Genomic DNA, 17,548 nt, shown 5'->3' with positions numbered 1-17,548 from the left:
AGTCTCCAGCTCGTCATTCGCCACCCGCGGCTTTGATTTTCAAATGCTCGACCCCAACCAGATCGGCTTCGTGGTTCAAACTTGCAACTTCGGCCTTAGCGAAAGGGATACCCTCGGACAGCCGCCGTTCTTCGGTGACCATCTCAATCTCGCCTGGAAAGTAGATGCGATCCACTCCCGCCATCTTCTCCGAGTCCACCACTCTCCGATACAGATAGTCCATCCGTTCCTTGAACTCATCCATGGTCATAAACAGATCGGGCTTAACGGCCACCAGGAAGTGCCCTACATCCGCTGGCTTGGACGGGTCATAAGGATTGGTGACGTGGCCTGCGAATGCAGCCCCCGAGAGTACTCCCGAGAAGACGTCCATCATGATAGACAAGGCAGACCCCTTAGGTCCCCCCATAGGCAACATCGTTCCCTCCAAAGCTTTTGCTGGGTCGTCCGTCCGGTTCCCATCCTTATCCAAAGCCCAATCCAGAGGAATGCGCTCCCCGCGACGAAGTGCCTTGTAGATCTTCCCCCGCGCGGCAACAGAAGGCGCCATGTCAAGAATCAAGGGCCGAGAAGACTCCCCAGAAGGGGCCCCGCAGGCAATAGGCGAAACGCCCATGAGTTTTTCCTTCCCACCCCAAACCGGAAGTGCGGGCGATGAATTGGTAAAAACGAGCGACATCATCCCCACATCCAGCGCCTGTTTGACTAACCATGCTGACATCCCAAAATGGTTCGAGTGCTTGACAGATACCATGCCTATGCCGAACTGTTGAGCCATCTCGACCGCACGCTCCATGCCTTTGTGTGCCGCAAGAGACCCGAATCCGTTGTGGCCGTCAACCTGGGCGACGACCGGTGTGATCTGTCGTAGCGATGGGATGGCTGCTGAGTCTAGGACCTTTTGGCGAATACGCTTCATGTATGAAGGAATGCGGTTGCTTCCATGAGTGTCGACGCCACGAAGGTCCGCTTGGACGAGACAGTTTGCGACTATAGCAGCATTTTCACGTTGAGTACCGTTGGCAACGAGGATATTTTGGACGAATTCTTGTAGATCCGCAGGGTTGATCAGGTGCATTCGTTGTGTTTGGTCTGATTCCCACATTATTGGTCTCGGGATGATGTCTGACGCTTTGAATCCGGATGTTAACTGTGGAAGGGTGGGAATGGGAGGAATCTGAGGATCATAGGTCTTCAGACACCGCTTATATGGACGCGGGGAGAGGAGCGGATGTCTGCCGCCGAGACGGAGCGCTCCCGAATGCCTATTGCATCCAAGCGGAAGTCACAGGACGAGGTTACCTATGCAACCATTGTGTTAAGATGATCCGGTGGTTCCGTGTAATCTTACCATAGATATCTTAGACTGGTTCCTTTCTACTCAGGCTGACAGGGTATGAAGATTAACCTCAATATGTCGTCGACAAACTGGTAGAAAATGGAATATCTCTGTAGAACACTTATAGGATTGGATTCTTATAGTGGGGCGTATAACTCAGTTGGTAGAGTGCTCGCTTTGCAGTCTTATTCGTTAATACCGAATTGCGAGAAGTCTGGCGTTCGAATCGCCATTCGTCCAATTTTTTTTCTGCGCAAAATTTTTGTCGCTCCGCCGGGTTGTAACTTTGAATACAAATATAACCGACACCAATAGTATTGGAAAGGTCAGAAACCCCTTCCCTCCGGGCTACTTTTATCAACCAGAGTGTTGGTATAATTGATAGCGACAACTACTAAGATCCGTAAATGGATTGGAAATATGCCATTAAAACTCTATGGGAAAAGCAGTACGGCTGCCTGTATAACGTCAAGAAACAATAACACCGGGCTCAATCCCAACCCATCTTGTGCACAACCGGGGCCATTTACTGGACGGCAGGCAAATCGGCCGAGAGAGGTAGTTTCCGGGACGAGTTTCCAACGTACACCTTCTTTAGAGCGCTGCTGATAACCCAGTTCTGCGAGGGGACATCCCAATTGGAGAGGTCGCGGCGAGTCAAGGTGGCGGTCCACTGGAGCTTCTGGCCAGGGGCGATAGTCACTCGGTCGAATGCACGCAGTACCCGGACGGGGTCATCTTCACCACCCAGGGAGACATACTGTGATGGAAATCAATTAGAAGATCATGAGCGGAAAAATGAGCTTTTTTTCGGACTGGAATACTCACCAGCTGAGGGACTTCATCACCAATCACGGAGCCAGTGTTAGTAATAATGGCAGTCACTTGGATCAGATCCTCGAAAAGACCTGGGTTACCACCACTGCTGCCGCTGGCTGGCAAGAGCTCTTGCGCAGAGCCATCGGATGCACCGGCAGGAATGTAATCCTCCGACTTCATGCCGTAGTACGGATCCCCGGAGGACTCCTTGAGGTCGGTGGAGTTCAGCCAGGGGTAGAGGTACTGCGTGACACGTTTAATACCACTCGGAAACAGATAGTCAGAGGCATTTCCAGCTTTTCCGAGAACGGGAGCAGCCTTAGTTTCACCGGTGGTCGCCGTGTACTTATCGGCGTTCAAAGCATGGACTTTCAGGTCCGAGAACTCAAAGGAGGTGTAGCTGAGGCCGTACCCGAACTCGTAGATGGGCGGCTCGTTATCTTTGTCAAAGCGGCGGTAGTCAATATAGACACCATCTGTGAAGTCATCTTGGGGAGCGCCGTTGCCATTGTTAGGCTCGGTGACGATAGCAGCACCGTAGGCCTTGCGTGTCTTGCCCCAGGTGAATGGCGTCTTGCCACCGGGGTTTATCCGGCCGTAGAGCACATCTACCAAGCTGCGGCCACTCTCTTGGCCAGGTAGACCGGCCCAAGCGATAGCAGTGATATTAGGGTTGTCATACCAATCACCGATCAGGACAGCACTCGGGGAGTGGATGATGACGACTGTGTTGTTGCAATTCTCAGTGGCAGTCTTGATGACCTCTTCGCCGTTCTTCCAAAGGGTCATGTTCTTGCGATCCCCCTCATTCCCGTCGACGTTGATAAAAGCTTCCCCAGAGTCAGCGTTCACAAAGACAAGAGCGACGCTGGCTTGGGAGGCCACAGTAGCCATCTGTTCCAGAGCCCAGTTGTCGGTCACCGAGAAGACATTTGTTTGGCCATTGCCATAGTACAGAACCTCGTTCTGGATGGCCTGCTCGGGCGTGATCAGATAAGGGAAGTCGGCGGAGCCACTGCCCCAGCCCATAGCCAGAGTGCCGTTGTCGCAGCCACGGTCGCTGCACCCATTGGCGCCATAGGGATTGGAAGCTGCATCTTCACCCAGGATTCCAACGAAGCGTTCCTGGTGAGTCAGGGGCAAGGCACCGTTGTTCTTCAGCAGCACCGTGCTATCGGACCCGATTTTCCGGATCACATTGGCGTGGTCCCGCTGGACATTGACTCGTTCATTGAGCTTGATGTAGTTCTCGCTCACCATGTAGTGCTCATAGCCGTATTCATCGCGAGTCCAGGAGCTGAAATTGGGGGGAGTGCGGAAACGATCGCGGCCCACCTTATAATAGGCGGCCATGATCCGGGTTGCCATATCGTCAATGCGCCATTCTGGGATCGTGCCGTTCAGGACCGAGATGGTCAGATTGGTACCCCAGAAGGAGTATGGGCTTCCCAGAAGCACGTCACCGGGCATCGACATGTCCATGCCAGCCAAAGCATCCCCAACACCGCTGTGGTGGGCACCCCAATCACTCATCACAAATCCCTGGAAGCCGAGCTCGCCCTTCAGCAGCTTGTTGAGGGTGTAGCTGTTGGAGCAACCATAGCTGTTGTTCACTTGGTTGTAGGAGCACATCACAGATCCCACGCCAGCACGCACGGCATCGACAAACGGCCAGAGGTACAGCTCGTGCATGGTTTTGTCATCGATATTCGAGCTTACACTTTCCGTGATGTTGTACCCGTAGCCCTGGGCCTCGCCGACCTGGCGGAAATGCTCCTGTTCGTTGCCGATGAAGTGCTTCGCGCAAGCGATGATTCCAGCATCCTGCATCCCCTTGATGGTTTCAGCCATCATCACGCCAGTCAGAACGGGGTCCGGAGCGAAGCCCTCCCAGACACGCCCACCATCTGGATTCTTGCCCAGCGGGCCCGCGACAGGTCCCAGCTGGACGTCGACCCCCTTATCCCGGTGTTCCTCGCCCATCGCCATGCCGCGGGCATAGGCGAGGCGTTTGTCCCAGGTTGCAGCGACATTGACACCTGCCGAGAAGCCCGAGTTGTAGTCGCCTGTACAGGAAATGGGTCAATACCACCGTCTTAGGGGCTGGGCGATGTCCAACTTACTGTAGCGCACCCCGAGGGGCGAATCCTGCAGGCACCAGCCCCACATTCCAAGTCTTTGCAATGCTCTGTTAATCCTCCCCACTCTTCCATAACTCACTTTATCTTCAGGGCGTGGAAAGCTTACCGAGGGAGACTACCCGTTTCGCCGACACAGCGCTCTTGCTCCCATCTAGCTCCTGCGTCAGTACTGTGTGCACTGCAGCCGGCCTGTCCGGGTTATCGCGAGGACTACTTACCCAGTGCCGGTCGTCAAATTCACTTTCTCCGCCAACGTCAAATTGGAGACAAATTCGACGGCACGCCGGTAGGCCTCCGCCCATTCCCCCGTACCGGTCATCCACGGGGATGGATAGAAGGGGGGTGAGTATGCGAGGTCCTATTGCGCGACGCGGTCAGCATTGATGTCTGCAACAACCCCGGTTGGATGCACTTCTTACCGTGGCACTGGCGACCGAGGCAGTGGTCAAGACCGCCGCTTCTAGCCATCCGAGCTTCATGGCTGCTGAGAGAGGGAGGGGAGGAGACAACGGTTGGCGAATACAGGGAATCCGAGTCTCAGAAAATGGATTCGCACAGCAAAGGCGAATCGATCGATGAGCGCACCTTCACCTAGAAAGGTAGGGCGAGGGGGGCGCAGTTAGATTTAAATGTTCCTGGACTGTATACCGGCTGCGACAGGGATGGTTGATGCATGTCGTAATTGCTCCATCCAAAGTCAACGGAGCAAGCTGGAGGTTGTGGAGAAGAAGTAGAAGGGATCGACGGGCCAAGGGTGCGGTGGTTGGCATGGCTGAAGTCGTACTGGGCAGGATGCAGCCGACACCAACATCCCAACATCCATGCATCGGCGGAGAAGGAGTGCCCACAGCCCTTGGCTGCCCTTGTCCACTCGCGCTATCCCTTTGGTGCCGGCCATTGAGAAATCCGCTCCACTCGCATCCCCTGATCCCCTCGCCAAGGGGCAGTTGTAAAGCGAGTGGCTGGAAACGCGAGGGTGCAACAACACATGCAGGTCCTTTCCGTTGTCAATCAAGGGGAAAATTGCTGGTCAAGCAGAAAACAAGACATGCGCCACCCGGTGAGATTGGGGATTCGGAGTTCCTGCGAGTGGACCGAGGGAATGATCACTGATGATGAGTGAAGATCACCAGTCTCGACTATAGCCGAGTATGTACATAATCACCCCCCTCCAATCTCGGCAATCCCCCGCTTAAGTCTAACCTCCGGTAATTCTCCGTTTCTCTCGAGCTTCCAGCAATGGGATGGCGAGGGGTGATCTTTTGGCGGAAAACATCTACGCTATCCTCTGTCCCATTCGCTCCGCATCGGTCGTGTTCCTAGTTCCCATATGGCTTCGCCGGACTCGACTATATACCCATGCCACGATTCTTGGCGATGTTCGACCCTGTCTCCGCTGCCACAGCAGACCTTTGATACTAACTCGACGAGAATTGGAGGTGACCAGGTCAGATCGTGATCTCATTGCTCGGGTGAGTATAACTATCAACGCCTGTTGGGTCTTGGGGCTTAGGGTGTCCGGGGAACTAACCCGGGGCAAGCCCCACTGGAGTGTGGGATGAAGATGATAGTCCATACTATATAGGTCTCAGAGGTATAGATGCAGTAGTCGTGTGGAGCTCAGTCACTATCGACCAATGATGAGTACCAACGCCGTTCCCTACACGAGCCGGTCAACCCGTCCTTCTGCTCTGCCAACTCCTGAAGTTCTGCCAGTGCGTGCAACTGCCAATCAGTTGCAAAATGTGCCCCCTCCCCCCTCCCCCGGCATATACCTCCCAGCTTTGATTCCATCTTTCGACTTTGGACTTACGCATGTTTCCATTAAGTCTTTTTCTTCTCTGCTAGTCGGCTACTCAGTCTTTCTCTTTCCGCTCTTCATCCGAATGAGCTCTACCCAATATCAATGCCTTATTCTACCTGTAGACTACAATGGAGGTGAACCTCGAAATGACAGCATCTGGCCCAAGAAGCGCTTCTCCACCTCCGCGTTACTATAAACCTAGGACGACAGAGCCGCTAGCTACGTTCGCTCAACTCTACCACCTTACGGTGTTCACAATGTTCCAGGGAGAGTGCTTAGGTAGTCCTGAAAGCAGATTCTATTCTCCTCGCTCATGGTGTTATTCGCTGGGACAGAGCTATATCCGAGGGTGACAAAAGAAAAAGATCAAAGGATCAAAAAGAGGGATAATGAACCAAGGTTCATCGATTATCAAATTCCCGACTCCTGCGAGACCATCGAAGATTGCCCATTGGACCTACGTCATCACCACCGGGTCACTGGACCAGCAACCAAAAACGTCAGGGCAGCCCGCCCTTCAAGTTGTCCCCTCTGGAAGAGATCGCTCGCAGCCATATCCTATCAAAACGGAACGATCCTTCTCCAATCCTCAACAATGTCAGACCCCAGGCTAATTGATATGGAACCCGGTGGGGAGAACACCCCGTAGGTACACTGGCCTACTACATCGAATGGTCTAATTCCACTGACTGGTGGCCCCTAGATATGAATCCATTCGCGAATTCACGCGGACGCCGCCAAAACAGACTGGCCAGTTGGGCGGTGGGTTTGCTACGTAGTATTCAACTGCCCGGTCACTGACTTGGTCCAAGGTGACACCGCCCACACGAAAAGCGAGATCGACACGAGCGTCGGCTCCGCCAGCGACTCGACGGCCGATCAGAACGAGGATGATGTTGCTCAGAAGTTAGGAATGGGAGCATCGGAACCCCCCAAAGGTAATCTCCAACAAAGATCTGTTTTCTAAACTCCAAATATAGAGACAAGTATCCGGGCCGTGCGGCTCACAAAAGACGTGCACAATGCTGATAATAATGTACAGAAGACCTGGATTCGGACACCCCAGGCAATGCGGCTACCATGAAAACCAGGAGACAGCAAGGGTATGGACCTGGTTCGGGTGTCGGAGCGTAGCGTGATGGGGGAAGTGGTGAGAAAAAAAATGGGAAGTCGAGGGGACGGGCGATCATTTATTGAGTAGAGGAAGGGCTGGAGAGAGCACTTTGTGGGGCGCTATTCAGGGCATCGGTTCCGAGAGGTGTCTGCCTGCGAGGTCGTTTCAGCGATTCGAGAGTGACGCCGTTGCCTAATTTGGTGATTCCGACAACCGGCGGGTCATCTTTCTTGACAAACTCCCAGAGACCTTGTTTTTGAGGGGCTGTGGTCAGCCAAGAGTCTTTCTTGAAATCAATGACATGGGATATCCAGAACATACCGGGCAATTTGTGGCCAGCCAATCTGAAAGCCTCCCGCGCGATCTTTTCGTGCAGGTCTCCCTTCAACTCGAAGACGACCCGACTGACAGGCAAGCGGACAGTCCAATAGTCGAATTTACCCTTTCCCTTTCCCATACGCTGTTCGTTGCCTTTGGTGTAGACGCCAATGTTGGCGCTGACCCGCTTGTACAACTTGTAGTTCATTCCTCGCAGCCGTCGCTTGATAGTCTCTTCCGCAATCTTGAGAGCCGAAGCCGGCATTCGGCGGTCGTGGTCCTTCATGCGAAGCCCGAAATCCCCCCACACCACTGTCGTCCCCCGGGTTGATCCTCCAGTAGCGACATGCGGGCGACCTTTCGGAGATTTGGATTTTTCTGCAAATTTCGGAGTGAGCCAGTCCTGAGCAGGCGAGGTGGTGGAGAAGCATCGTGCCAGTGAGAAGGTCGCTAGAGACCCTCCAGATAAACAGGTTGGCCGAGCGCAGGCTGACAGGGGTCCAGCAAAAGGTGTAGCAAGCATCTTGATCTGAGGGCCCATGGCGAGAGGGGGGGGGGGGGGGGGTGACGGGGCAACGAGCGCGGTGATTCTGGGATTCTTCGCGCAGGCCTGAACGGGACATGATTTCGATTCGATAGGCCCCGGGAGCTAGTCCCGTTCGGGTAGAAGTGAAAGCCACGTGACTGGCGTGTTCCTTACATCAGCCAGTCACGTCCAGGCGCGTCACTCGCGGATCCAAGGCGCAAGAAGGCCAGCGTTGTGCACTTCGTCTCCAATTGCCCGTGTGGTACCGTTGGCGCAGCATGCCTTCTGATATCCGGAGCTTTTTTGGTGGCCCACGTAGCTCTGGGGATGTGGCCAAGCAGGAAGTAAGAACACTGGTTCCATGATGCGCTTCCTTTCCCTTGTTGGCTGACCACGCAATCACCGCGAAGCTACCGAAACCTGAAGCGAAATCGACCGGGGAGCCCACCACGACGTCAGATTACTTCGCATCTACCAAACCGCAAAAGAAGTCGAAAAGGAAGCAGCAGCAAGAGCCAGTTCGCGAAGATGACGAAGATGAAGACGTGGTGATGGAAGACCTGCCGAAGCCAGCCGCTAAAACCCCGAAGGCACGACCAGGTCGAAAGCGCAAGTCAGAGGCTCTCATCGACCAGGATGAAGATGAAGACTACCAGGAGATCAAACCGCCAACATCCCGAGCCAAGGCGTCTCCAGCTGCCAAGAAACAGAAGGCCTCCCCCAAGAAGCAGGACTCGGCAGAGAATCAGGAAATTCAAGATATATTCGACAGCATTCCCGTCGTTCAACCACCCTCTCCACCACCGAAAAGCACGGAGACCAAGAAATTTCCTTTTGGAGGCCAACGCTCTCGTACTCCGCCCACGAGCGGAACCAAGGAGATGCCTGTCGGAGCAGAAAACTGCTTGGCAGGACTCTCGTTTGTCTTTACTGGTGTCTTGGAGACTCTGGGCCGTGAAGAGGGTCAGGAGCTAGTGAAAAGATATGGTGGCAAGGTCACGGGCGCACCGAGTTCGAAAACCAACTACGTTGTCCTCGGTGGTGATGCTGGCCCAAAGAAACTCGAGACGATCGCTAAGCATAACTTGAAGACCATCAATGAGGATGGTCTTTTTGAATTGATTCGCCGCATGCCTGCGAATGGCGGCTCTGGCAAGGCGGCAGAGAAGTACGAAGCTAAGCAGAAAGCGGAGGATGAGAAGATCCGTGCAATGGCAGCCGAAATTGATGCCGAAGAGAAGAAAAAGCAACAACAGCAGCAACAGCAACAGCAACACCCAGCCAGCCTTAGCAAGGGTACCCTCACCAGCCTAAGCCCCGCTGCTCCGCAACCTACACCGGTCAATGATCAACTGTGGACAACCAAGTATGCACCGACTTCGACCACCATGATCTGTGGCAACAAAGCTGCAGTGGAAAAGATCCAAAACTGGCTGCGCAATTGGCCCAGAAGCGCCAAAATGGGCTTCAAAAACGCCGGTAAAGATGGCTCGGGCATATATCGCGCAATCATGATCCATGGACCTCCTGGCATTGGTAAAACCACGGCTGCCCATCTTGTTGCCAAATTGGAAGGTTATGATGTGGTAGAAACCAACGCCAGTGATACACGAAGCAAGAAGCTGGTTGAGTCAGGTACGTTAGGCGTGCTGGACACCACCTCCCTGCAAGGCTACTTTGCGGGAGAAGGCAAGAAAGTTGAGAGCGGAAAGAGGAAGATGGTCCTGATCATGGACGAGGTAGACGGCATGTCTGCTGGTGACCGTGGAGGGGTTGGCGCAGTGGCCGCCATCGCGAAGAAGACCAGTATTCCTCTTATCTTGATCTGCAACGAGCGGAAGCAACCCAAGATGAAGCCCTTTGACTTTGTCACCTACGACATCCCGTTCAGACGTCCAACAGTGGAGCAAATCCGTGCACGTCTCAAAACGATCTGCTTCCGAGAAAAGCTCCAGATTCCGCCCCCTGTTCTGGATAGTCTGATTGAGGGAACACATGCTGACATCCGGCAAGTTATCAACATGCTGTCGGCCGCCAAGCTGGACCAGCAAAACCTTGATTTTGATAAAGGAAAGCAGATGTCGAAAGCATGGGAGAAGCACATTATCTTAAAGCCATGGGATATTGTCAGCAAGATTCTCAGCGCTCAGATGTTCTCACCAAGCTCCACCGCTTCTTTGAACGACAAGATCGAGCTTTACTTCAACGACCACGAGTTCAGCTACCTGATGCTTCAGGAGAACTATCTCAGGACTCGCCCCTCTCGTTCAGGGACCTACCGGGGCAAGGAGCAGAACCTCAAGATGCTCGAATTGGCCGACAATGCAGCTGAGAGTATCAGCGACGGTGACCTTGTCGATCGCATGATCCATGGCACTCAGCAGCAATGGAGTCTTATGCCCACCCATGCGGTGTTCAGCTTTGTTCGGCCGGCGAGTTTTCAGTCTGGAAATATGAGCGAAAGGCCTCAGTTCACGACTTGGCTTGGCCAGAACAGCAAGCAGGGTACGACTGCCCTCGTGAGTGACTCCATTGCACATAGACCTGCTAACACTCTGATCATTCTTCTAGGCAAACTGTCACGTTTTGTGAAAGAGATCCAGGGCCATATGCGCCTCCGCACTTCCGGCAACCGCGACGAGATTCGTCAGCAATATATGCCTCTGGTATGGGATAAATCAGTCCGCCGGTTAATGAACGAGGGCAAGGATAGCGTGGATAACGTGATTGATTTCATGGACGCTTACTTCCTGACCCGAGATGACTTTGACGCCATGGTTGAACTGGGCCTAGGACCCATGGACCAGTCCAAGGTGAAATTGGAGACACAGACCAAGGCTACATTCACCCGTCTTTACAACCAACGCTCCCATCCGCTTCCGTTCATGAAGGCCAGCAACGTTGTTGCACCCAAGAAAGGGCCTAAGGAAAAGCCGGATATCGAAGATGCCATCGAAGAATCCGACGAAGAGGAGGTTGTCGAAGAGGCCAAGGATGACGAGGAAGAATTCGACCTCAAGAAGGACAAGTATGTCAGCGTCCCCAAAAAGAAGTCCGGTGGTACTGCGAAGGGAAAGAAAACAAAGAAGGAAAAGACGGAGGATGATGACTTCATTGACGACAGTGAGGAGAAGCCAAAGAAGGGTCGCAAAAGCAAAGCCAAGGCCAGATCCTAAGATGGAGTCGTTAGTTGGTGGTTCTTTCACGCGCAGCCCTCGTGTGTTTAGATACGCAATGTATTTGGTGAGTTAATGCATATATCATGGCTTGGGATTTGTGAAGTCCGTGTAAATATCTAGTCTAGATTAGATTGGGTGTCGTGGATCATCAACATCGGGCGGGTTCCGATGTCCAACTCTCAGTGCTTCCTAGTCCTACCTGCACCGGCACGGATGTACTCGAACAGCTCATAGAAAGCTACCCGTGGACGACTCCAACCATACTAGCTTATATACCATTGATTCTTTGTTGACCGGGCCAAGGACCACCTCATCAGACTGGCAACTTGCTCTGGATGGGACCTTGTCCCGGTGGATTATGGGAATATTGACCTAGAATTTCTGAAGTCTTCCTGTCTGGACGGTTTTCGTCGAGATTTATGCGTGTTTTTCCCAATGCTTTAGGGCTCCAGTAGAGTGAATGACGTCGTACGAGTCCGGGGTTTTGCACTCTCGGGCTGAGTGGCGCGGTCCCCACGAGTCCCTTCGACCAGGCCCGTGGGGGCCGGCTCAACAAGGCTTGAGTGGCACTTGTGCAGTTCTCCGAACGTTGACTGTAGACCGCTAGAATCTCAATGAGTCTAGGGTGTCAGGGATAGGAGATTGCACGGCGGGGAAGCGGGAAACCAAATTCAGGTCGGGTACGTGAGCGGTAGGAAAAGGGAATTGACATGGCAGCGGGCAAGCAGGGAGAGGTGGAATCGGCGTCATCGTATCCGTGGACTTCCTAAGCACTGCTATCCATTAGGACATACACACCAGATCGGATACATAAGGAAGCGACAGTGCCGACCGTGAGATGCGTCCGGTTGAGTGAAAAATGTCACACTCTCAGTTTCACGTTACCGAGGAAGCCTGGGGCAACCATTATCATGCCATCATGACCGACGGCGAGAGTGGCCAACGTCATTTCTTCATCGAGAATTCCCCCTTCTCGTCGGAAAGCCAGCCATCGTCATCTACGACGGAGACAACATCGATGGGCCCATCGTTGGCCTCTCCAGATTCCACCGCTTCTCCGCAAATTGAGACGTTAAACTAGATACGCACGAACCATGGATGTCTTTGACGAAGGGCTTAGTATCAACGAGCTTCTCCTTCCAAGCCGCCTTGCCCGGCGAGACGCGCACCCTCGAGTGGAAGAGAACTCGATCGATGGGGGTTCATTCGAGCCCCTACGGCAATACAAAATTGGTCGACGAACGGAGTCATGATGTGCTCGCGGTATTCTCCTCCAATCCCACGTCGCTGGTGACGGGCCGCCTGGATATATATGTCGACTACGGTGAATCCTTTGACCGGATGGCACTATTGTGCGAGAAAAGCAACGGCGACAGACTACGCGGACGGTTCGCGCAAGACGTGAAGATGTTTTGTCGGGATAGGTAGGGGATCCGTCCAATAGGAATCAATGAGAAATCTGTGTTGCTATTACGCCCAATCTGCCAATTTAGGGGGCGTACGCTTAACTAATCATAACATACAGGAAAAGGATAAACTATTAATGCGATTCTCCACACACTCATTCCAACATGTTTCGACTGTCGGGGCGGCCGGCGGTTGCTGAATATCTCTGACTATGCAATGGACGGGCGCTGCAGCTCGGGTATCCTCACTTCCACAAGTTGAGCTCAATCGGTGATGTTCTATCTCGATGCTGTAAAGCTGCCTTTTGCATGGCTTGGAGAATGTCGATTGCGTTTTATATCTATATCCCTACAATGTAGAGCCGGAATCGGCGCCCATCCCTCGTCCCCGGGGACTGCGGTGATAGGTGGCTAGGATCATGCGATAGAAACGCAGAATCTACTGGACTTCTGTCCATTTCGATCGGAATGCGCATGAAGCGGAGGACTAGAAGGTTGAAGAAAAGAACCGAGGTACATCCAGACCGCGGGCCGGGACTATACATCTGCAGGTACCGCGCTTGTTGTTGCCCATGCTCCACCGCTCCCGCGCGGTTTGTCCCCCGACGCGTCCCCCACATTTCATCTCGTTCCATTCACCCTTCAACCCACTCTGTCGCGACTCCATGCCTCCCAAAAGAAAGCGCCCAGACGATGGTGACAACGACCCGGGCGCAGAGGCTTCCCGCAAGCGATACGCCTACCTGAAGCCACACGTCCGCCGCGTCCCCGAGAAAACCATCAAGTCGAAATGGACCACCCTGCCCGAGCCTGTGCAGGACAAAGTCCGGGACATGTTCCATGCGCTGGAGCGCCCGGTCATTGGGCGCCATCGCAACGAGCAGAAGCGCATCGAGGCCCAGAGCGCTGTCCAGGCCGTCGTACGCAAGTATGCCTTCTTGGCCCATCCCGCGACTTTCCCTTGGCCGAGGATAAGCTAATGAGCCCCAAGTTTAGGACGACGACTCCCGCGGATGCCCTTCCCGCCCATCACAAAGGACTCAAACTTCGACTACGAATCGGCGCTTGATGAGCACGTCCGTGTTCCCCTTGAACTTCCCCGAACCTCAGAGCTGCAGCTGATGATGATACAGCGGACACTCGAAGCCGGCTTGACCACGATGAAGGACAGTATCGACTTGCTGAAATCTGAAATCGCGAAAGAAGAGGCGCTTTTGGCCGGAGAGAAGAAATCACTGCAAGAGATGGACAAGAATGCTAAGAGGGCCGAAGCAGAACGGAAGAGACAGACTAAGAATGTACGTGCGGCTAAGCCTGGATCTGGCTTTTACTCACAATTGTCCGCTTCAAGGAACACCCGGTGCTCCGGCATCTGGACGAACTCCGACAGGGCCAGCCCACCATCCCTACCGAAATCCGGGTGTCCAACACCAAGGGCAGCCCGACTACACTGGATGAGGTAGGTGATTTGGGTAGCTTCGCTGCTATCGAGAGCTATGAGCTGACAAGCTTCCCACGTCTAGCTGGATGCGGATCCCGAAATCCAAGGCTTGATGAAGCAACTCCATGGCCATCTCCAATCGATGCACACCAATACTGCTCCGCTGTTGGGTCTCCGCGACGCCATCACCCGGTCACAAGCAGCCTTGGACCTCTATTCAGATTCAATTGACTGAAGATCTCATGGGAGGGTCGCTACCCTATGCTACCCGAGGACATGGTTACCTTGTTGAATGCAGATCGCTCGTGGGAATTTCTGAATAATCCCAACATCCATTCATAAGGTTTGGAGATGGACCGAACTGAGAGACCCAGCATTGCGTCTCGCATGAGCAAGCAGATCCCTGGCGCGTGTTTAGAACCCGACGGATTCGCCGAGGAGCTGTAGTCCGTGTCACCCAGCACGAAGACGACAGTTGTGCATAACATGTGAACCATGCTGTGGAGAGAGGAGAGATACACGGGCCATGTCTCGCAGAGCATCTGGGCGAACCTCGTCGGCGAACAAACCCCCATGCCTTGCGGTCGCCCGACAAGCTCGCATTGACAGCATAGTCCCATAGTATTATGATAATTCACGACATCTCATTCCAAGTCCACATCCATCAGAGGTCACTACGGGAACTGACGGGATGGGCCCAAGATCATTCCATACACCAAGTCGTGCATTCGGGCGAGAGCTAGGGCATTCTTCAAGATTGATCTTGAAAATAGAAATCGTAATACCAAAACGGAGCCTTCCGAACACGAGAAGCTCGATCGGGGAAAATCCCCCATGCGGGGCAGTTCGGGTGAAGGGCGGGACTCCGCTTTTTCCTTTCCACTCTTCAACGTTTCGTTTCCGCCTCGGCTTGCCTGTCCTCCAATGTCTGCAGGCAGCCATTCCGCCCGATCTTGCTGCTCCTGACAATGACAGAAAAGAGCGCCACTCCATCAGGCGTTGCCTCCGACAGGAGCGCAGTTGCCAAGTCCAAGGCCGGCGATGCAGGGAGGGATGCGCGCGCAAAGGACTCGCACACACCATCTGCGGCCAAGTCCGAAACGATCAGCTCGGGCGGTCGCTCCAGCCCCAAGAAGCGTCGCAAGGTGAATCACGGTAAGCTGCTGTCCCGCGCTGCCCGCGAACAGGGATTTGGGCGCAGTCGCTCGGTCTCTGGTTCGCCGTGCGACAGAGTGATCTTGCGCTAACAGGTGGTACATTTGGGTGTAGCCTGCGTCTACTGTCGCCGCTCGGTGAGCTTCTTCAAATACCCCCCCCCCCCCCCCCCGCTCTGCCGGAGTCGCGCAGCAGCCCACTTTAAATCGACTGGACGGCTTTGCTAACAAGACCTGGGTCCCGTCGGACAGCATATGACTTGCGATTCGGTACGACCCTCCGCGCCCCGAATCGAGCCCCATGTCCTCTCTCAGACGGGGTCGCGAATCCGAAGCTATGCTTGCTAACCAGTTTTGATTCCCCAAAGGAGCGTCCTTGTACTCGATGTATAAAGCGCAACATCGGTCATCTGTGCCATGACGAGCCTCGGGAACCTACGAAACGGACGCGCGGTGATCCGGAGCACTCGGCAGCAGACGAGGAGGGCTCGTCGAACAATGAGCCGGTCAATGTTCCAGGCATGCCTCGCAGCGTGGATGTCCCGGATGCTACCAGTCACCAAATGCTCTCCGACGGTATGACGGTCACCTCGGTCCAGACAGGAAACATTTCAACTTCTGAACAAGCCCTTGATGCCAATCCCCAACAGCGTAAGGCTAGAGTCAATCTCGGATGCTCAATGCAAGCTGACGTCGCGCCCACAGTGGTGGCATATAACGATTGGATGGGTGGACAGAACCAATTCCAAGACATGCACTCCCTTCATCCGTCATACATGTTCAATGCGCCCGAGGTCACAAATGAGTACAATTTACTTGGCGACTTTCTTAGCAACAGCCTACTAGACGATGGGGGCATGTTCCCAAATCAGGACGTGCACGGCATCTACTCCGACCCCTCGGTGATGAACTCGATGAACACCCTTAATGTCTCGAATGGTCTACCGCCGACACAGCTGCCGCCTCCGGCGCAGAGTCAGGTCCCGCAGGGAGATGCAATTCAGCGACCAACATCCACGGTGGGAAACGACAAGGCTCGGGAAACTTACTACATGACGGCTGCGGATCCCTCGGGATCCGATCCGCCCGAGGAGCGCATGAACAAGCTTCTCAAAGCCAAATACGACGCGGGGCTGCTGAAACCTTTCAACTATGTCAAGGGGTATGCTCGACTTAATCAGTATATGGAGAAGAACATGCAACAGATGTCCCGGCAGAAGATCCTTCGACAGCTCGACAAATTCCGTCCCAAGTTCCGAGAGCGGATGCAGAGTCTCACCGATATCGAGCTCATCCTGGTCGAGATGTGGTTTGAACGGAGCTTGATGGAGTACGACCGCGTCTTCGCCAGTATGGCTATTCCCGCTTGTTGCTGGCGGCGGACGGGTGAGATTTTCCGCGGCAATAACGAGATGGCGCAGCTGATCGACGTCCCCATCGAGAGTCTGCGAGATGTGAGTCGAATCATTGAGCGGGAGCACTTGATAACAGCACTAATATCCTGGTCATCTAGGGTAAACTTGCTATTCATGAGATCATTGTCGAGGACCAGTTGGTCAGCTACTGGGAGAAATTCGGTGCCATTGCGTTTGACAACACCCAAAAAGCCATGCTCACTAGCTGCACCCTGAAGAGCCCCAATCCAGATACCCCGGGCGAGGGGATTCCATGCTGTTTTTCCTTTACGATTCGACGAGACAACCACAACATGTAGGTGTCCCACCCATCAAATCCAGTCATGCCGAAAGGAGGGAACTGACATATTTGATTCAGTCCGTCGCTCATTGTCGGCAATTTCCTGCCAACACAGAAGATGCATAAATAGTTGCAGCCTGGCGCTGTAAAATGACGCGGATCTTCTCGAATGCTAACATTGTCTGTTTTGATTATTGATTCCCCAAGCCTGGTGGTCTGTGTCTCTTGCCTAGAACAGTGACATGCCTGGCGTGTACAATACTGGATATTTGCTCTGAACAACAGTAGATTTCTTTCTCGGTTCCTTGTTCGTGTCCTTAGGGCGATGGTGTAGATCCGCTCTGACAAACCGGGAGGTCACGGTTCCCTAAAGATCTCTTTCTCCGCTCCCTTGACAACCTTCCCTCCAGCACTACCTACCAGTGTCTTCTCCACCGACTGTTATCCATTCCTACAGCTATATTCATCCCGTACGGCTCTTCTGATGGCATTGTCTCCGGAAAATAGTCAAGAGGATCACGATGCCCATGAATTGTCCGCGCAGGTTCTGACAGCCGGCCCAGAGACAAGTTTCATCAGGCTTGTTTTCAGGGCCGTGGATTCTCAGCTTGC

General features: G+C 53.7%; 7 protein-coding genes across 7 annotated transcripts; 4 read left to right on the top strand and 3 right to left on the bottom strand.

Annotated features, from left to right (window-relative positions):
• Positions 1–13: 13 nt before the first annotated feature.
• On the bottom strand, positions 14–1,105 carry N7459_008860 (Ldh family oxidoreductase; the record flags this gene model as incomplete). The annotated part of the gene is made up of 1 exon (XM_056948028.1): positions 14–1,105. One exon carries the CDS (start codon positions 1,103–1,105, stop codon positions 14–16), a length of 1,092 nt encoding a protein of 363 aa, XP_056795253.1.
• A 760-nt stretch (positions 1,106–1,865) lies between these two features.
• N7459_008859 (beta-glucosidase) lies at positions 1,866–4,778 on the bottom strand (the record flags this gene model as incomplete). Its single annotated transcript, XM_056948027.1, has 6 exons — positions 1,866–2,099; positions 2,168–4,224; positions 4,282–4,334; positions 4,406–4,450; positions 4,518–4,657; positions 4,719–4,778. 6 exons carry the CDS (start codon positions 4,776–4,778, stop codon positions 1,866–1,868), a joined length of 2,589 nt encoding a protein of 862 aa, XP_056795252.1.
• A 1,920-nt stretch (positions 4,779–6,698) lies between these two features.
• N7459_008858 (uncharacterized protein) lies at positions 6,699–7,237 on the top strand (the record flags this gene model as incomplete). Its single annotated transcript, XM_056948026.1, has 4 exons — positions 6,699–6,748; positions 6,807–6,865; positions 6,916–7,041; positions 7,146–7,237. 4 exons carry the CDS (start codon positions 6,699–6,701, stop codon positions 7,235–7,237), a joined length of 327 nt encoding a protein of 108 aa, XP_056795251.1.
• Positions 7,238–7,293: 56 nt separating this feature from the next.
• N7459_008857 (mitochondrial 54S ribosomal protein uL16m) lies at positions 7,294–8,076 on the bottom strand (the record flags this gene model as incomplete). The annotated part of the gene is made up of 1 exon (XM_056948025.1): positions 7,294–8,076. The coding sequence occupies one exon, from the start codon at positions 8,074–8,076 to the stop codon at positions 7,294–7,296; it is 783 nt and encodes a 260-aa protein (XP_056795250.1).
• Positions 8,077–8,339: 263 nt separating this feature from the next.
• On the top strand, positions 8,340–11,237 carry N7459_008856 (replication factor C subunit 1; the record flags this gene model as incomplete). Its single annotated transcript, XM_056948024.1, has 2 exons — positions 8,340–8,405; positions 8,472–11,237. 2 exons carry the CDS (start codon positions 8,340–8,342, stop codon positions 11,235–11,237), a joined length of 2,832 nt encoding a protein of 943 aa, XP_056795249.1.
• Positions 11,238–13,311: 2,074 nt separating this feature from the next.
• N7459_008855 (uncharacterized protein) lies at positions 13,312–14,322 on the top strand (the record flags this gene model as incomplete). Its single annotated transcript, XM_056948023.1, has 4 exons — positions 13,312–13,574; positions 13,638–13,944; positions 13,998–14,105; positions 14,170–14,322. 4 exons carry the CDS (start codon positions 13,312–13,314, stop codon positions 14,320–14,322), a joined length of 831 nt encoding a protein of 276 aa, XP_056795248.1.
• A 733-nt stretch (positions 14,323–15,055) lies between these two features.
• On the top strand, positions 15,056–17,066 carry acuM (gluconeogenesis transcription factor RDS2; the record flags this gene model as incomplete). The annotated part of the gene is made up of 4 exons (XM_056948022.1): positions 15,056–15,302; positions 15,494–16,695; positions 16,755–16,951; positions 17,015–17,066. The coding sequence occupies 4 exons, from the start codon at positions 15,056–15,058 to the stop codon at positions 17,064–17,066; spliced, it is 1,698 nt and encodes a 565-aa protein (XP_056795247.1).
• Between the last annotated feature and the right edge of the window lie 482 nt (positions 17,067–17,548).

The sequence above is a fragment of the Penicillium hispanicum genome, assembly GCF_028827665.1.
Source record: "Penicillium hispanicum strain IBT 35686 chromosome Unknown utg000008l_segment0_segment0, whole genome shotgun sequence".
Taxonomy (NCBI): domain Eukaryota; kingdom Fungi; phylum Ascomycota; class Eurotiomycetes; order Eurotiales; family Aspergillaceae; genus Penicillium; species Penicillium hispanicum.
This window is presented reverse-complemented; position numbering and strand designations above follow the sequence as displayed.